This window comes from Lepisma saccharinum, chromosome 14, assembly GCF_977018435.1.
Source record: "Lepisma saccharinum chromosome 14, izLepSacc3.1, whole genome shotgun sequence".
Lineage (NCBI taxonomy): Eukaryota > Metazoa > Arthropoda > Insecta > Zygentoma > Lepismatidae > Lepisma > Lepisma saccharinum.
Genome location: NC_139242.1, coordinates 63,695,138 through 63,712,320, shown reverse-complemented (window position 1 = coordinate 63,712,320; position 17,183 = coordinate 63,695,138). Strand labels below are relative to the sequence as shown.

The window sequence follows — 17,183 nt, the reverse complement described above, 5'->3', positions numbered from 1 at the left end:
TCCATTATAAGCAGACGAATACCAAGCACCGGGTTCAACACCAGCGCCTCTAGCGGATCATTTTCGAGTGGAACCAGCCAGAGCGTGCAGAACTGTGCCGTTTTCCACACTACGTTATTCAAGGCGCTGTAATAAGAGTATGGGCTGTGGTATGGGCACTTGCTCACCATATTTGCAGGTTTATTCAAAATTTACAAGCTAATGGTACTTCTTGGTAACCTCCTTGGTAGCGCTTGAATTGGAAATTTGTAGCTGGGGGAAGGGGGTGTTTGGTCGAGCTTTCGGACTAGCTGGGGGATGCTTCTATGATTTAGTCGTTTCTCAAGAAATGAAAGCGTCTTGAGACCTCTCTTAAGACGCCATGCTGTTTCATAAACGTATCTCAAGATACTAGCCAAGAGACGGTTTACTTCACCATCTTGGATAAGAACAGTCTGTGCCAAGAGACACTTTTGGCGTTTCATAGTTCTCTCTCAAGATCCATCTTAAGATTCGCTGTTTCTCGTGGAGACAGTGATACAATTGGGGGGATGCTTTGCAATGCTATACAGCGACCACAAGAAAAAGAACCTCCAGCCAAAAGCCTCCGTGCACCTTCTCTTCCATTGGTTCAACTCGGACCATAAGGAAGCATGCTCCACTCTGCCCCTCCCCTCCTCGAGGAAGTACAATGCACAGGAGTCGCGAGTCTGAGAAGACTATTTTGCACGTGGTTCCACTGTAGTTGGGAGTTACCATCCCCCCTGACTTTGACTTGAAAAACAAAGTAATGAGTACTATTTATGATTTCTCAAATTTAACAGTTATTAGTAGAATAGTTCTGGACGTTCTTATCTTTATAGAAAATGTTCTATTCTGTTCCCCAATGATGAGCTCCAAGTTCGATCCCCCCCCCCCCCAGCCTTCAAAATGAAATCACAAGTTACCCCATTACCGTTATGTTTTATCTTGAAGATTTTTATTTTTAGAAAGTTACTCGTTATTTTATCATGTGAGAATTTGATTTTTTTTTCGAAAATAGTAAACATTTCAATGTAGCTTAGACTGGTAAAAGAGCATTTGGGAAATTACCAGACTTGTGACAAAAATTAGTCAGTTTTCAATAACATCTTCACGTGAATTTCTATATAAATCGCTAATTTTTTTAAAAAAAACGTAAGAAATTTTACTGGTTTTCTTGCGTAGTGAAATTCATTTGTAATAAATAAATTAATTATTTTATAACATTTTGAACTTTGACTAGATTAGTACATCCTGTTTTGAGTTCACTCATTTCCTGGGAAAGAAGGACGAGAACGGAAAAATGGTATGTAGACGGAAAAGTTTTACATAAAAGAGATAGTTACTGTATCATCTGTATTGTTTAATTGATGTTTTAGGTGTCAATGTGTTTTTCATACATAGTTTGCCTTAATTGAAGTTGTAAGCGAATCCAATTTTCGTATTGGTGTAATGCATGAGACCTGGCACGTGTTCCTTCTCTAATACCAGGTTGAGCATACCGACCCGCAATGATAGTAGTAGTAACAATTGTCTTACACGAATTACGCTTTCATTTTGACTTTTGGAATTATTATTTGAAGTAACATTTCCAACATACAACAAAACATGTTCAACATCTAACCAAGCACACGCATTGCGACGGCGGTGATCGACTTTTGATCTCGCCACCGAAGTTCGTGGGTTCGAGTTCCAGGCACCGTGTTCTTTGCTTTAGTTCATATACTCGCTCATCCCCGTCGTAGTACAAGATCACCGACGTAAAATAACATACAAATACGCATTGGAGAAAGTAGCTTTAAGTGGTTTTTGCATTTTCATGTTAACATGTGGGTATTTGGTAACAGTATGGTATAGTGAAAACACATTTCACTCGTTTATTTCCTAATTATTTACATTTACCTGTTACGCATAGCGGAACATTTTTGAACGTGGGATGGCTCGGGTACCCTTTTCTACACCCTCGATTTTTCGCACATTTAAAATATTCTCGTTACGAAAATTAGTTCTTCATAAGAAACGATGTTTCTAAATAGCGCGGAAAGTAATTTTTTTAGATCTACGTGCTAGGAAACTTACGTTTTTCAATATTTAGATTCCTTATGTAACGTCAAAACGGTCTTGCAGAGATTTCATCATGGCGCATCTCGGATTCATGTCACAGGCGCACGTCTGAACATTTTCTTTTTCTTCTTATCTTTGACTTGTGCAATGGGATAATTTGCAATTTCTTCTTGTTATGAATGACTTGTTCAATGGGATAATTTGCGCTTTCAATATATTATTTATGTAATTTATTGGCGTATTGGATATTTGAGACATTGCAATTGTTTTGTGCGACTTTAGACATTGGAATTGATTTGTGTGACATTGAATTAATACAAAAGGACTAAATATGAGATTGACACACGTTCAACGGATGAAGGACATAGAGGGCTTTGTTCGACGAGACATACGGGACATTGTACTTGACTTACAGGGAGATGGTCTACTGCCTCACGAACCATTGGCGCTAGGCCCACGAACCATTGGCGCTAGCCTCACGAACCATTGGCGCTAGCCCCACGAACCATTGACGCTAGCCCCACGAACCATTGGCGCTAGGCCCACGAACCATTGGCGCTAGCCTCACGAACCATTGACGCTAGCCCCACGAACCATTGGCGCTAGGCCCACGAACCATTGGCGCTAGGCCCACGAACCATTGGCGCTAGCCCCACGAACCATTGGCGCTAGCCCCACGAACCATTGACGCTAGCCCCACGAACCATTGGCGCTAGGCCCACGAACCATTGGCGCTAGGCCCACGAACCATTGGCGCTAGCCTCACGAACCATTGGCGCTAGGCCCACGAACCATTGGCGCTAGGCCCACGAACCATTGGCGCTAGGCCCACGAACCATTGGCGCTAGCCCCACGAACCATTGACGCTAGCCCCACGAACCATTGGCGCTAGGCCCACGAACCATTGGCGCTAGCCCCACGAACCATTGGCGCGTGGATAGGTTAGTTCAGTTAGGTTGAGATCGATAGTTAAAATTTGGTGTCGTGTTAGTATCAGGATCTAGAAATTGGAAATAATTGCGAACCATTTCAAACGACAAAATTTCAACTTTAAACGGCTGTACAGTCGTAAATACTTCTTTCCGCGCTCCAATTTTTTTTTATTCACAAATAGGATCACATAACCTTCATAATGAAAGAAAAAAAATTTCAAAATTCGAGGGTGTAGAATAGGGTACCCGACCCCGTGGGATTTTGCTTTTTCCACTGAAAAAAGCGTAATTTTTCACATTACAAGTATTTATTGTTCGTTGGTAATTCGCTTTCGTTACACACAATATGGCGGGCAAATCTCGACTCACGTTGTCTATCGTCAGCTGATATGCAGTGTTTCCAAACTTATTAACCGAAAAATGCTGCACAAACTATTCACAGAAGGTTTTTAAGCGAAAATTGATCCACAAACCATTCACGGAAGGTTAGGTTAGGCAAACATAGAAAATTAAATTGGAAGAAAAAATTCATACCAAATTTTCTACCATTGTACATTTGTATAAGTCTGAGACGGATTTCTTCAAATTTACAGGAGAAAAGACGTGAAAGTACTTACGGAATTTCATTCTTGAGGACTTTCTGAAGCCGGGGAAATTGTTTTTTCGGTACTTGTTTACTATCCTTCGGACACATTTATTTATTTTTACAGAAGAAACTACTTACCGTAATAAGTTCCTGTAGCATTGTCGAACATCGGGAAGGTGTTTTGTGTGATGTGGGAAGGTTTCATAGCTGAAATTCATGTTGTGTGTTGAAAATTAATTCTCCGACGGAGAATAGCTAGCCCCACGAACCATTGGCACGTGGATACGTTAGTTCTCTTAGGTTAGGAAACATAGTTAAAATTTGGTGTCGTGTTAGTATTAGGATCTAGAAATTGGAAATAATTCCGAACCATTGGTGCTAGCCCCATGGACCATTGGCGCATGGTTAGGTTAGTTCATCTCAGGCAAGCGAAAAGGCCTATCAGAAAGACTTACTGGTAATGTGAAAAATTGCAATTAATTTCATCAAAACAACGTTGATACACCTTCAGGAATGTTCCGCGAAGCAGATACGTAAGTACGAATGTCAAAAATTGAAGAAACTAAGTAGTTATAGGTGTCCGAAGGATAGTAAACAATTACCACGTGTCATATATCGTTGGAAAGCTTATTTTATAAGGAATTCAACAACGTAAATCCCAAGGCGAGGAAAAATTTCCTGAAGGAGTAAATCGAGAAAAACCGATGTTGTCCGGATATGCGTAATTGAATGTACTGAGGAATTTTTTAGATGATGAAGCACATATTTAGGGGTGAAATGAATGCTAATGGAACCTAACCTAACAGGCCTAACCTAACCTCGTAGGCATACCTCGACCCCGTGAATGGATAGTGGGGCTATCGTGAACAGAAAGTGTAAAAAGAAAAAGGTACTTACCCGAAGAGATGCCGGGTGCTGCACCGCGAACGCAAAGAAGCAATCACCATGGAGATAAGGACGTAAAGTAGAATCTAGTCTCAATTTTCGCTTAAAAACCTTTTGTGAATAGTTTGTGCGGCATTTATTGGTTCATGAGTTTGGAAACACTGCACATCAGCTGACGATGGACAACGTGAGTCAAGATTTGCCCGCTGAATTAGCAACGACCAATAAATGATTATAATGTTAAAAATAACGCTTTTTTCATGGAAAAAAAGTGATCCCCAGCTTGAAAAATGTTCCGGTATGCATATGAGGTAAGTAGAAATTATTTTTATTTGAAAATAAACAAGTTTAATGTGTCTCCGGCTTATACAACTGGTACCGTACATTTTAATAAACATGAAAATTTGTTTGGGGGGGGGTTCTCCCTTGAACCTTGCCCTGTTAAGTTAACCATATAGAATGTGGCACACTGCAGCACCCTCTGGTAATATATATTAAAATACCATAGGTGGGGCTTGTAAATATCATCAGCTCCGGCTTCTATTTTTTTTATTATTATTATTACATTACGTTTTTATATTCCTTCTGAAAATTGTCCGGAAGGGATTAATTTTTCTCACCACAGGTTTCCTGATTGCACTCAGTTCCACTACAGGACACACATCAATCCATTGTTCATAGCACTGATGCGCATGCCTGTCACTGTATTAATTGTGTTTCACATTTCATAAGGTATGCATAAATACCAATAAAGAAAAGACCTCCAAAACCCATGAAGCACCTCAACCAAACAACAGCGAAGCAAGCTTTACATATGCGCAACTAGGCCAAACTGATGCAAAATTTCCAAATGTTTGGAATGCCAGAATATCTTTGAAAACTGAAGGAATCTTGGAACTTGACACCACTCACAACCCCCTATCCACTTTCACATCTGGTTGGGACAGCAATAAACTGTACTCATGCCTTGTGTGAGGGTCAACGATCTTGAGGGGGAGAAAAGGATACATGCTTCCTTGGAAATGGATGGCCCACTTAAAAGGTTAAATTTTTACTGTGAGTTCAGTTTATGCAGGGTTTCTTTTATGCCAAAATTTCAGAATTTTTCATGAGACATGCTGAGAAATAGTGTTGCATTTCTAAGTGCTGATATTTTATTTGCTGACACCCTGTAGGTAGGTGTACACATTAAGAAAATTTCAAGCCTTAGACTAAACCCCTTCATTAAAGAAGTCTGGTTTAAAAATCAGATTCCTTAACTATTGTTACCCAAATTCCAACCATAGTTTTCATACTTAGGATGCAATTCTGAACGAGACATACTTGAATATCATAGAACGTATACTTCATTAGCTACAAAATGAGTTGTGTTCCAGGTCTCTAGCTCTAATGGTTTTTAAGATATTAAGGTTTCTGTACTCTGTTACCTGAACAAAAAGAAAGCTGTGTACCATGTTGGGAAAATGGCTGCCCCAGGAGAACTAGGACAGCAAGGTTTTTGGACATGCACAAACCATGTACTAAAGATTTTTTTTTCTAAAATAGTCGTGCAACCAGCATTGTATGGTTTGTTATGGAATGACCCTGGATGCAATGTTATGATATGTGATGTTAAAATTACAGATATTAAGTGGTGCATGTCTTTTAATAAACCACTTTGTTTTTAAGTATTTTATGACCAGAGAGGAGAATTCAATGTGATAATTAGAGAACAGATTTTAAGATGCAGGACCTTTCCAAAAATAAAGCTGTTTTCATACCGATCGTTTGAGACATGTATTTTAGGACATGAAATCAAGTAAAATGAATGTATTTTTTTTTTCGTGAGATTAGAACATTTTACCCCTCTTTGATGCTTCCGCACCCTTTTCCTTTTCTTTCACGTTTTGTTAAAAAATTGGACAGACAAATAAACTATTTTCACTCTTCTTGAGCAGCTACATAAAATCCTGTAGTCTCATTTTTGTAGATTCGAAGGAGAGCTATAAAATGGTATAAACATGGCAGCCCCAATGGTTCCCAGGATAATGTAGCAAAACCCGCGAGAGAAAACACAAACTTCAACAAAACCTATTCGGTAGAACCACAGTTTATGCAGTTGCATCATATACAGAAGAGACAGAGCATTGAATAAAAATAAAACCATTTTATAAACACCTTTTTGAAAATATTTTCAGAACTTTTTTTTCCCCTTTTTCGACCATAGTTTTGCACCTTAAAATCCTTGCCCTATTTGAATATTTTTCCAAAGTTGATTGCTATTTTTTATTATGGAATGATTTTGAAAGTTTAGCAGGAGAGAAGTCACATAATTACCATTAGACCATTCTTAAAAGATGGACCCCTCTTTGTATAATCAACAATGCAACCATACACTATGGTGTTGTACAGTAGTAATCAGCTTGAAATAAGATTGGTGATGTACTCTCATTTGGAGCCATGTTTTTCGAAAGTGCATATTGAAATACCCATTTTTTCCCCTTCCACATTTAAATTATCTATTGTAAATGCATTGTGTTCATAAAGTCATCATTATTAATGCTGCAAAGACCCCTTCATCTGCCTTACTGAATGGAAAAGGCAAGACATCTTACTTAAGTTTCAGTGAGGTCTTCTACCTTCAATGCTTCAGGGGTTTATCTGAAATTTTCAACCTTTCTGGGGTGTAATGGTTAAGTAGCAATAAGAATGCACCTTTCTGATAATGTACTGAGTCTTGAAGTTACTGTATATGCTACTCTGAGGGAGCTGTTCTTTATGAAACAGTAAAATAAAATAATAATGAGAGCCAGAGGTGGGTCAAATAGCACATGATTCTGTACAAAGAGCACTGATGTCATGTGGATAATCTCTAGCTGCATAGTATAGCAATAGAAAATGTTTCTACACTACAATTTACATTCTTTTCTGGCTTGATAGTCTGAATCTAATTCCATTGTTGGCATCATAAACAAGAGGGAGGGGGGGTGACGAGTAGCTCTCCAATCACCCTCATGATTTTGTGTAAACAGGAATTTTAGAGCTCCCATTGGGGTCAAAGCGGAAACCCTTTCACCAAAGGCAAGAGCAAATTATTCTGCTACACGAGAGCTTTACCGGAATTCCGACTAACTTGGAAATCATGTAAAAAGCTTGGAATTTTATGTGTGTTTTGATTTGTTTGGTAAACATGTCAAGTTGACATGGAAGTTTGTCAAGTCATAGAGTTGTGTAAAAAGGATAAAGAATTTTGTGCATAATAAGTGTGAAACCTGTGTTGGATTATCCTGCCTACTTATCTGATGCATTGAATAAAATATACGTTATTACTATAACCACTGATAATCATTTTTAGATCGATAACCTGCCCACCTCCCTGACACAGAAAATTCTGGCAATTTATGTGATAATCTTACAATTTTGATGTTTTTTTACATTTCAGCCGTTCAAAAGGTTTGTGGAGACAGGGCGTGTGGTGTACGTTGCAGATGGACCGTACAGAGGCAAGCTCTGTGCCATTGTGGATGTAATTGATCAGAATAGGGTAAGTAAAATTAACTTTTGAATTGTTTTACAATTCATGATAAATCAATAATTTCCCTTGGCTCATTTTTACCTCCATTATAAAGCAGTTTATAACTGTTTAAATAAAGTGACAATATTAAATTATTTGTTCAGGTTTTACTTCCCAAAATGATGGATTTTGCCTTCCTTTCCCCCCCTTCACAATAGACCCATAAGCAGCATACCGATTTTCAAACTTATAACAACAACCCATGGCACAACAGTCCTTGAGGCCCAAGGCCAAACTACTGGCTGCTGCCCTCACTTCCACATGCCTCAGCAGGAGGTGGGCGATCATCCAACCAATTACAGGGTGGGAAACCCCAAGTTGTTGTTGTAGTTTTTTCATGACCAGGTTCCACGACTCATTCATAGCTCCTGAAAATTCTCATGCTGGTGGGTGGCCATCGGGCCCATACACTGGCTGAAATCTAAGAGAAAAGTTGATAGGCTTCTCCCCAGTGCATGTCCCATAGCCTGACACCTTAGACTGCCTGGCCATGGTGTGGGACTTTTCAGCTTTATATCTTCAAAACTGAAAACAAAACAAGGCAACCCTTCTTTTTTGTTGTTCTAAAACATCCGTATTTAGTTAATCCACAGTAGCATTAATATTCAGCATACCGATTTTGAACTTTCTCATTTCAAAAATGGAAAATGTACGATATGAGCCCTGCACAACTTTCCTACTTCATTGTATTCATGGTAACATGAATAACCAGCATTCAGATTTTCAACTTCTATCTTCTAAATTTGAAACGTTAAAATTGGCAATCTGCATGACATCAGTGAGTGTTTTGCATGCTACATGCGGTGCCTTTCTAGCATTTTGACAGTCAAACTGGTTCTCTGCGGTAGTTGGGCCAATTTTGGTCTGCTTGGACCGAAATGCTGAACTGCTTTCCCAAAACTGGTCCTTGAAGTGGGGAGAACCAGAATGCTTTTGCAAGAAGAGTTGTGAATTTGTGGTTGATACCAAATTGCCTACTGATTCCAGTCTGCATAGAACTGGTATTGTGAGGAGTGCTTCAGTTTGACCTAAACCAGATCTAAAACTGTAATGATTCGTTGCGATCCCTTTCTATGGTGGCATGCCAAATACAAATTTTTGTGGCTAATTTAGTTTTCTTCTTTGAACTTTCGTTATTGGGAGGTACACATTTAACCACCAAAAGCCCTCTCATTCCAGGGAGAAAAAATTTCATCTCTCGAAGACAATTAATTTTTTTGTTTGTTGCTGCAAGTTTGGAAAGTTCACACCTAGAAAGATCTCATCTATATACATAGAGATAAGAGTATGTGTGTATTTTTCATTGTGGTTTCTGCAATTTCATTACAGGCTCTTGTAGATGGCCCTGAGACTGGAGTACCAAGGACACCAATAAGGTTTACCCAGTTGCACCTGACAAAATTCAGGCTTAAATTCCCCTACACTGGATCAACTAGGGTGGTGAGAAAAGCTTGGAAAGATGCGAAGTTAGGCGAGAGGTGGGCTGAAAGTAAATGGGCTAAGAACATTGAAAAGAAACGGAAGGTAAGTCATATTTATCTATATTGTTTACAACTGCTTCGTAATCCAAAATCACTATTTACAGTGTGTTGGAAATATCATGCAACTGAGATTTTGAACGTTAAGTATTAGGGGAAAGTTACTAAGGTGTAAAAAAGTTTTTGTACAATGTAAAAACAAACATGCATAAAAGGCATCTATGAAGTAGCTTGCAATAATTTTCAATGTATATCTATTGGGTATTTATCGAGTTGATGAAAGAACATGAATTTTTACACATTTGGTGCATTGCAGGACAATGCATGGGGTTAATTTTGACATATTCATAATAATTGCATTTTTTTTTTCAAAATTATGAGATTTACTGGCAACATTGGTCGTGTGAGAGGACAGTACCAGGTGTGGCAGACATCTATGTTATTCAATCAATGCCCAGATAAAATTAAGGATTAAAATTTTATCGTACATAAAACTAGCCTACCTATCTTTATGTACAAAAAAAATCACTTTTCTTTTCATCTTGGCATTAATAATATATCCAGGTGCCGTGCACATGCTACTGCTCTGATACAACCGATGTTACCAGTACACCTCGAATATCAAAGGAAGAAAACACGTTTTTGTGAATGTCATAATTGATCCTTTAAATCATTCTGTAATGCGCAAAATGCATAAAAAATTATGGTTCTTTCATTGATTTTATAAATACCCACGATGACCATCAATACACACAAAAAATTATTGCAAGCAACTCAATAGATGTCTTGTATTCATATTTCTTTCTACATCATACAAAACCTTTTTTACAAGTCACCAATTTTCTCACATACTGAATGTTCATATAGGGTCTGATTTTCTTGTTTATTGTTCCAAAAAATATCCACATAGACAAAGTTAATACCCAGTTTAAGTTTCATGTCTCTATCCCTTTTTGTACAAAAGTTACGTACATTCAATATCGGTTGTGTGCCTTTTGGACACACTGTACAAGAATTATACAATATATTATTTTTTTTCTGGATTACAGCCACGTTCACATTTCTGTGACTGCAATTTTGCTCCTTAAAACCTGTTGAAAAATGTTCATGTTATCTTGAATCTTCATGCAAATGCTATCAGCTTTCCAGTTTTCTTGTTTTATGCTTTGCCTTATGTTTTTCATTACTTTCATGTCTTGTGTTAGAGTATCGATGCTTGAAAACTGTAATAATTAAAGTTGTTTAAAATATATTTTAATATTAATTAGTGTTAGTTTCCACCAAAATTATTAAATTATATGTTATGTTATCACAAAATTCAGTTTTTTGACACAAAACTGGTGCAAAATTAAACTAAACTCAAATTTTGCATAATTTCCAGGATAATTACACTCCGTGAAAGTGTTGCACGGTTTTTTTGAGTACTCCGTGAAAGACCGTATCTGCAAATTCCAACCAATACTCATACATCCGCATCAGTATTGGCTCAGCCCTAGTTAATACTAAGTAGAATATTATAAATATACATTTGCCTGCACTGCCATGTTTTAAATATACACTGCACAAAACAATTAGGGGATCAAGAGTAGAATAGAAAAATGAGACTAAAATCATATACAACATGATATTTATCAAGTGAAAGAACATTTGGAGAACTGATACATTAGGGTATGAATTAGTACAGGTAAGAGAGAAGCCTTATGGTTGCTTAACGCAGTGCTCACGTGATGAGTCACTATGATGCACATTTGGATGTTTCTTTCACAAAGACAGGGTTATTGCATGTTCCACGTTCTCTGTAGATTGGGACACATTGATTGTCAGGCTAGAAACTGAACTGAGACTCCTAGGAGAACAGCATCAGACTTCATTCGGCATGCCCCCTTTTCGATGTTCCTCACTCCAGTTTCTACAGGTTGGGCAAAAAATCCCTTTACATGTTAATAGCATAGTACAGTTAGACATGTAGATAAACATTGTTATGAATACAAAACAGTATACAGTCAACTCTCGATTCAACGACCTTTCACAGTTCCCGGGAAAAGGGTCGTTATTTCGAAGGGGTCGTTATTGGAATTTGCACCAATTTTCAGCTTAAAGGGAGCTCAAACGGACACAAAGATGCCTAGGAGATGGTAACACCATTTAGCCTGGTAGTTATACAACCTGTTATGCACAGGATGCGTGTTGTGAGAAGGAAAATAGAACATGAAAAAGTTTTCACAAAAGAGAATTTAAAATAATGTTACTTTGTTTCAATTGTACACAGTCGTTGCTTTTCCAGGAAATTCTTACAATTGTAGTTCATGAGAAACCCGTTTCCACTGAGACCTATGGAAAGGAAAACAATCTCTCGCTTATTGCAAGCGAAACTCGAAGAATCTTGACACCAGTCAGACTGGTGCCAGCAAAAGTCGGGAGATAATCGGGCAGAATGAATGTTGGATTTTATACGGGTTTACTGGAGCATTGTCTGTTACAAGATTAACTGGTAAGATTAGATCTCTCGGGAGAAAGAACACAACCTCTCTAGGTACCAGACAAAAAAAATAAAGGCAGGGCTGTAATTTTCATTCTGGTTTGGCTGTGTAAAATACATCGTAAAAAAAAAGTAATTTTCTTTGCTTCAACCAACTTCATTCACCCTCCTTCCCCATTCAAGGGAGCAGTCCAAACTCCTTCCTTGACTTGCATTGTAATCCAGCGTGAAAAAGGAAATGCGCAACTTGCGATCTATTTTCACCCAAAGCGTATTGTAGGACAGGTCATTAAACAACGTGGCAGTTGATAATCATTCGGGTTTGGAATTGAATTTCACTTTAAGCTGTATATTTAGTCCCGATTAGCCCATCAGCATAAAATGAACTGAAAACAAGCTTTATGAAACTGCGCATTTTCACATATCAAAATGGTAGATCGTTATTTACTCTCACGTTAATGGACGATTTAATGTTGGATTTAGGAGTATTCTCGATGTCAAACACCCACCCCTCCAAACGTTTTCCCCTTGAATAATGTATTTCCCCTTGAATAATGTATTTTTAATCAGTCTCAGCGACCATTCCTACATTGAACACACTTTTTTTTTCCTCCACATGAATGGTTCTAAATTTACAGTTGTGCTTATCAGAAGGCGCAGAACATGAAGTTATTTTAACTCTTGTTTTGCTTTCTGGAGATCAAATTTCGTTATCGTCAAATCAAAATAGCTTTGCGAGATTCAAAACAATAACTTTTTTCTTCGCGCTGGATGAGTCATCGCTGTTATCTGCAAGCAAGAGCTTAGCAGAGGCTAGACAAAACACTGGCGCCAGCTGCATCGTAAAAACAAAGAGACCGGCTGGAAACAGGTGGCCGAAGAGAAAAGTCCCAGCATTTTAAAGATAACGCAACTGTCGAAGACGGAACTTTTAACAGCAGTGTAAAGAAGAAAGAAATGAGCCTTGCTTTACGTTTTACCAGTTTTACCACGCAACAGACAATAATACGGGCAATATTTCCTATGCAGACAACAGCATTAAAAAAAATATATAATAAATAAATTTTAAAAAACAACTGAATTCTGCAATTATCAACATTGCCGTGCACACCAGTGGCGGAGAATGAGCTGGGGAAAGGGGGGGGGGTCCCTTTTTGTTTTACTTGTTATATGGTTTTTGTTCGGTTTCAAGAATATATCCAGAACTGGTTGCCCCATTTTAGACGTCAAAGGAAAGGAAGAGGGATGGGTCCTTTTCCACCCTCGGCTGTAATCAGCCCGCATCAGCAAGAAAATCGTGGCTGAAACAATCTGCATCGCACCCCCCCCCCCCCCCCTACGTTTCCTGACAGGAAAAGAGGGAGAAGTCAGTAAGCCAACGGAACACTTTTTTTAGCAGATATTACGACATCGACACAATTAGGAAAACATATGAAGTGGGAAATGGGAGTTATGATGCACGATGCACGTAAGATCAAAGTAAACTTTTGTGGAAACCTGGATGTCAACGCATTAAGTGGATTGACGATCTTTAGTTCACCTATGTGGTTTTGATTATCTCTAACAGTTTCGCTTTTTTATGAAGTGTTGCAGGGAACAAAGAACACATTTTGAATGAAAGCGGTTACCGGAAGTTGTCGGCTACAAGGCCGAGAGTTGCTCACTCACGGGAACCTGCTGAACTGGACAGATGGGCCAGACTTCCAGGCGCCACACATCTGTATTTTCGAACATTCCTGCGATCTTATCTCTCAAGGTGGTGTATTTATCGATGAAAGAGCTTGACCTGCCATACACATTGGCAAAGACTGCAAGTCCAGCAGTCATTTCGGGCTGCTCCCACCCTCCCCCGCGAGTTTTCAGCAGCTCTTAGGACAAGGAAACAAAAGGTCGATTTAAAATAACATCCAAGCACATTCGATCTTCTCCTCTCGCGTATCCAAGAGAAAGCGTGGCAAAACAAGCCTGGCGCGTTGGGTAGCGCCGTCGGGTGCGTGGTAACATTGGTGCGCTTGAGTGAGGGAGGGGAGGGCAGAGGTCAAGTGCTATTGGATATCACTCAAGCATGGTGTGGTGGTGTCTATTTTTAGTTCAGACCCAATTGTGAGCGGTAGAGCGCTCGTGAAGGAAATGAGTGGGGAAAAAAACAACGCATTTTTCGGCCGATTTCCTTCAATTTTTCAATTTTTTTCTATCTTTTTCTAAATTTTTCGCGGTTCCCGGGAAAAGGGTCGTTACTTCGAGAGGGCCGTTATACCCGGGGTCGTAGAATCAAGAGTTGACTGTATATTTTTTTAAATTTCAACATTTATTTTGAATAAGCAACGTCAGTGTGCATTCCTCCACGTTCGATGCAAAGGTTGATGCGTCGCCATGTTCTTGTGTTCATCCGCTGCAGCATATCAGGTGTGATCCTTTCAAATGCCATGCAAACTCAGTCTTTCAGTTGATCGTCGTTTACGAACGTCTTCTTTTATTATGCCCCATAGTGCATTTTCCGGTGTGGTGAGGTCTGGGCTTTGTGGAGCCCATGGCAACGGTGCTGAAAGGTCTCGTGATCCACGTCCAATCCAGCAGTTTGGAAACAGTTCATTTAGCCATTTGCGGACACTCGCAGCAAAATGTGGTGGAGCACCGTCTTGTTGAAGTGTAACGATGTCAGCTATTCCTCTTGCCGTTAATTCGGGAAGCAACCACGTGTTAATCATGTGAAGATAGCTTTTGCTGGTTCACAGGACCATCAAATACATATGGTCCAAGCAGGTGGTCTTCAGTTTTTTCCTGCCCAAATCATAACCTGTGGCGGATTGCACTCTATTTCCTCATAAAAGTGCAGATTGTCTTTTGCCCCCAAAAAAGACGTTACGATTTCGTGAGCTACAATAAATCGCACACTCATCAGAGAACAATGTTTTTTTGATCATTTGCATGCGGGAAGCGTACGAGCAGCATTTCACATGCATGCACACGTTGCTCCAAGTCCCAATCACTCAACTCATTCACTGAGGATGGCCGAAAACATGAAACGTTGAAGTCTTTCCGCATGTGGTCTCGCATAGTCGATCGCGGGATGCCTAATTCTGCAGACCGCTTACGGATTGACTTCATCGGCGATCGTTCAATTGATTCCGCCACAGCAGCACAAGTTTCGGTGCAAGTCGTCGGCCTTCTGCTATGTGGTGCACTTCCCGTCGCAAAGGTTTTCTTCTTCCATGCGAATAACGTTGGTCATGATGGTGGCAGAAAACCACACAGCGAAGTCCCTCAAAATGTCTGTCATTGTCTTCTTTGTGTTCTGACGTTCGTGAACCCACACAGAAGGCACCAAACGCTCCTCAACAGTGAAAGCACTTGTATCCGCCATGGTTTCACTCTCTTGACTGAATGCAGTGGACCACGTCGTTCCCACACTACCCGAAGTGAACGTGACATGCGCAGGACTCAGCTTATGGCGGGAAATTCTTATCTCAACAATCTGTAACAGAAGAACAATAATGTTAATAATAAATAATAATAAAGAGTTAATCTGCTCAACAATAGTAAAAAATATACTGTTTTTGTATTCATAACAATGTTTATCTACATGTCTAACTGTACTATGCTATTAACATGTAAAGGGACTTTTCGCCCACCCTGTATGTGCTGGACAGTGTGTTGCTGTTAATGGAACTCACACCATAGGCCTGACTAAGCCAATTGCAAACAGTTTGGCTATTTAAAACCCTGCATTTTATTACTATGAGAAGGGTACATTGCATTTTTTTGTCGGTTCTAATTGGTTTTTAGCAAGAGGCACCAGCCTGGACCTTGCCTTCATCCTAAATTTCCTCTCGTTTAGAGCCTACAGGTGGGAAATAACCTGAGGCACCTCAAGAGCTGCTGCTACTTCTTGCTGGTGTCTGCTAAGCTTCCATCTTTTGTATGGCTCTCCACACCATCGATTGTGGTAAATCACATTGTTGCGGCATTGAACCACAAGCTCACATTCCTACATGAAGTCTTACACTGTCTGAAGACTGCTATTGTCACAACTGTGCGCTTCTCCCAACTATCTATCATTGCCTGAGTCACGTGAGCAATATCATGCCCTTCTTCGTTTGTAATGTCATTGATTAAACATCAACCTCCAGATATTTTCCATGTTCTCTAATTGTTTTGAACAGTGTATAAATGTAGGTTTGTGTACTATTCTAACTAGCACAATGGAGAAAGGGAACAAGGTGTAACGAGGCCTGTGGTTTCTGCAGGAAGAGGGATGGATAGGCTCATCTATATTTATTTATACATTTTAATGAGATATTATTATTGTGACAGTGCATGTTATTTGATCCTGGCCCATTAAATTGTACTTTTTTTGTGATTTTTGTTTTCATCAGTTTCATTCTTATTGTCATAACCAATCTAGTGACGCAGGAAAACAATGTAAAATGAGGTTTTCAGTGTTGAAAGAATTAACCTTTAGTGGACGGTTAACCAAGTATGCGAGGCTCGTCCGCTAAAGGTTAATGCCTCTGGGTAGTATAGGTGTGATTGATGGCTATTTTGTTTCAGAGGAGGAACATGAACGACTTGGATAGATTTAAGGTTTTGAAGGCAAAGGTGAAGAGGAACAGGATTGCAAAAACTGCTTTCTTTACGCTAAGGAAGATTGGTATTAAGCACGGAGATCTTCTTCCTATAATTGATCCTGGTCGCTGCAAGAATGTACCATTCCCAAATAAGCAAAGGATTGCAACGTACAAGGTGAAACTGTCTAAGGAAAATAAGAAGAAATTTGGGAAGAAGAAGTCAGCTGAGAAAAAACAGCCAGGCGAGAAGCAGCAGCCAAGCGAGAAGAAACAGCCAAGCGAGAAGAAACAGCCAAGTGAGAAGAAGCAACCAGGTGAGAAGAAGAAGCCAGCCGAGAAGAAGAAGCCAGTCGAGAAGAAGAAGCCAGTTGAAAAGAAGTGATGACATTTGTAAAAATATATGAACAATAATAAATTGTTTGGAAACATTTGATTTGATGCTTTTCCTACAGTGTTGTAAATTGAGTGTCTACATTGGATAAAGTTTACAAAATGTTGCTATGAATGTACAGAAAGGTAATATTAACTGATCCAGTGCATGAAATCAGATTTCCTGTATCCATGTCTTGGGCCATCTTCCAACAGCTTCTTATTTACCGTATTTGCTGGCATATACATTTTTTAGGATAAATCTTTTA

The 17,183-nt window shown here is 39.3% G+C and overlaps 1 protein-coding gene across 1 annotated transcript; it reads left to right on the top strand.

The window, feature by feature from the left end:
* Positions 1-1,209: 1,209 nt before the first annotated feature.
* On the top strand, positions 1,210-16,975 carry RpL14 (ribosomal protein L14). Its single transcript, XM_083135790.1, has 4 exons — positions 1,210-1,306; positions 7,889-7,990; positions 9,350-9,544; positions 16,529-16,975. Exons 1-4 carry the CDS (start codon positions 1,304-1,306, stop codon positions 16,925-16,927), a joined length of 699 nt encoding a protein of 232 aa, XP_082991916.1. The 5' UTR covers positions 1,210-1,303; the 3' UTR covers positions 16,928-16,975.
* The last annotated feature ends 208 nt before the right edge of the window (positions 16,976-17,183 follow it).

What these genes read in the sequence shown, in the direction of transcription:
- RpL14 (XM_083135790.1), top strand. An exon ending in ATGTAATTGATCAGAATAGG is followed by an intron (nt 7,991 to 9,349) that starts GTAAGTAAAATT and finishes ATTTCATTACAG; the next exon opens with GCTCTTGTAGATGGCCCTGA. An exon ending in ACATTGAAAAGAAACGGAAG is followed by an intron (nt 9,545 to 16,528) that starts GTAAGTCATATT and finishes ATTTTGTTTCAG; the next exon opens with AGGAGGAACATGAACGACTT.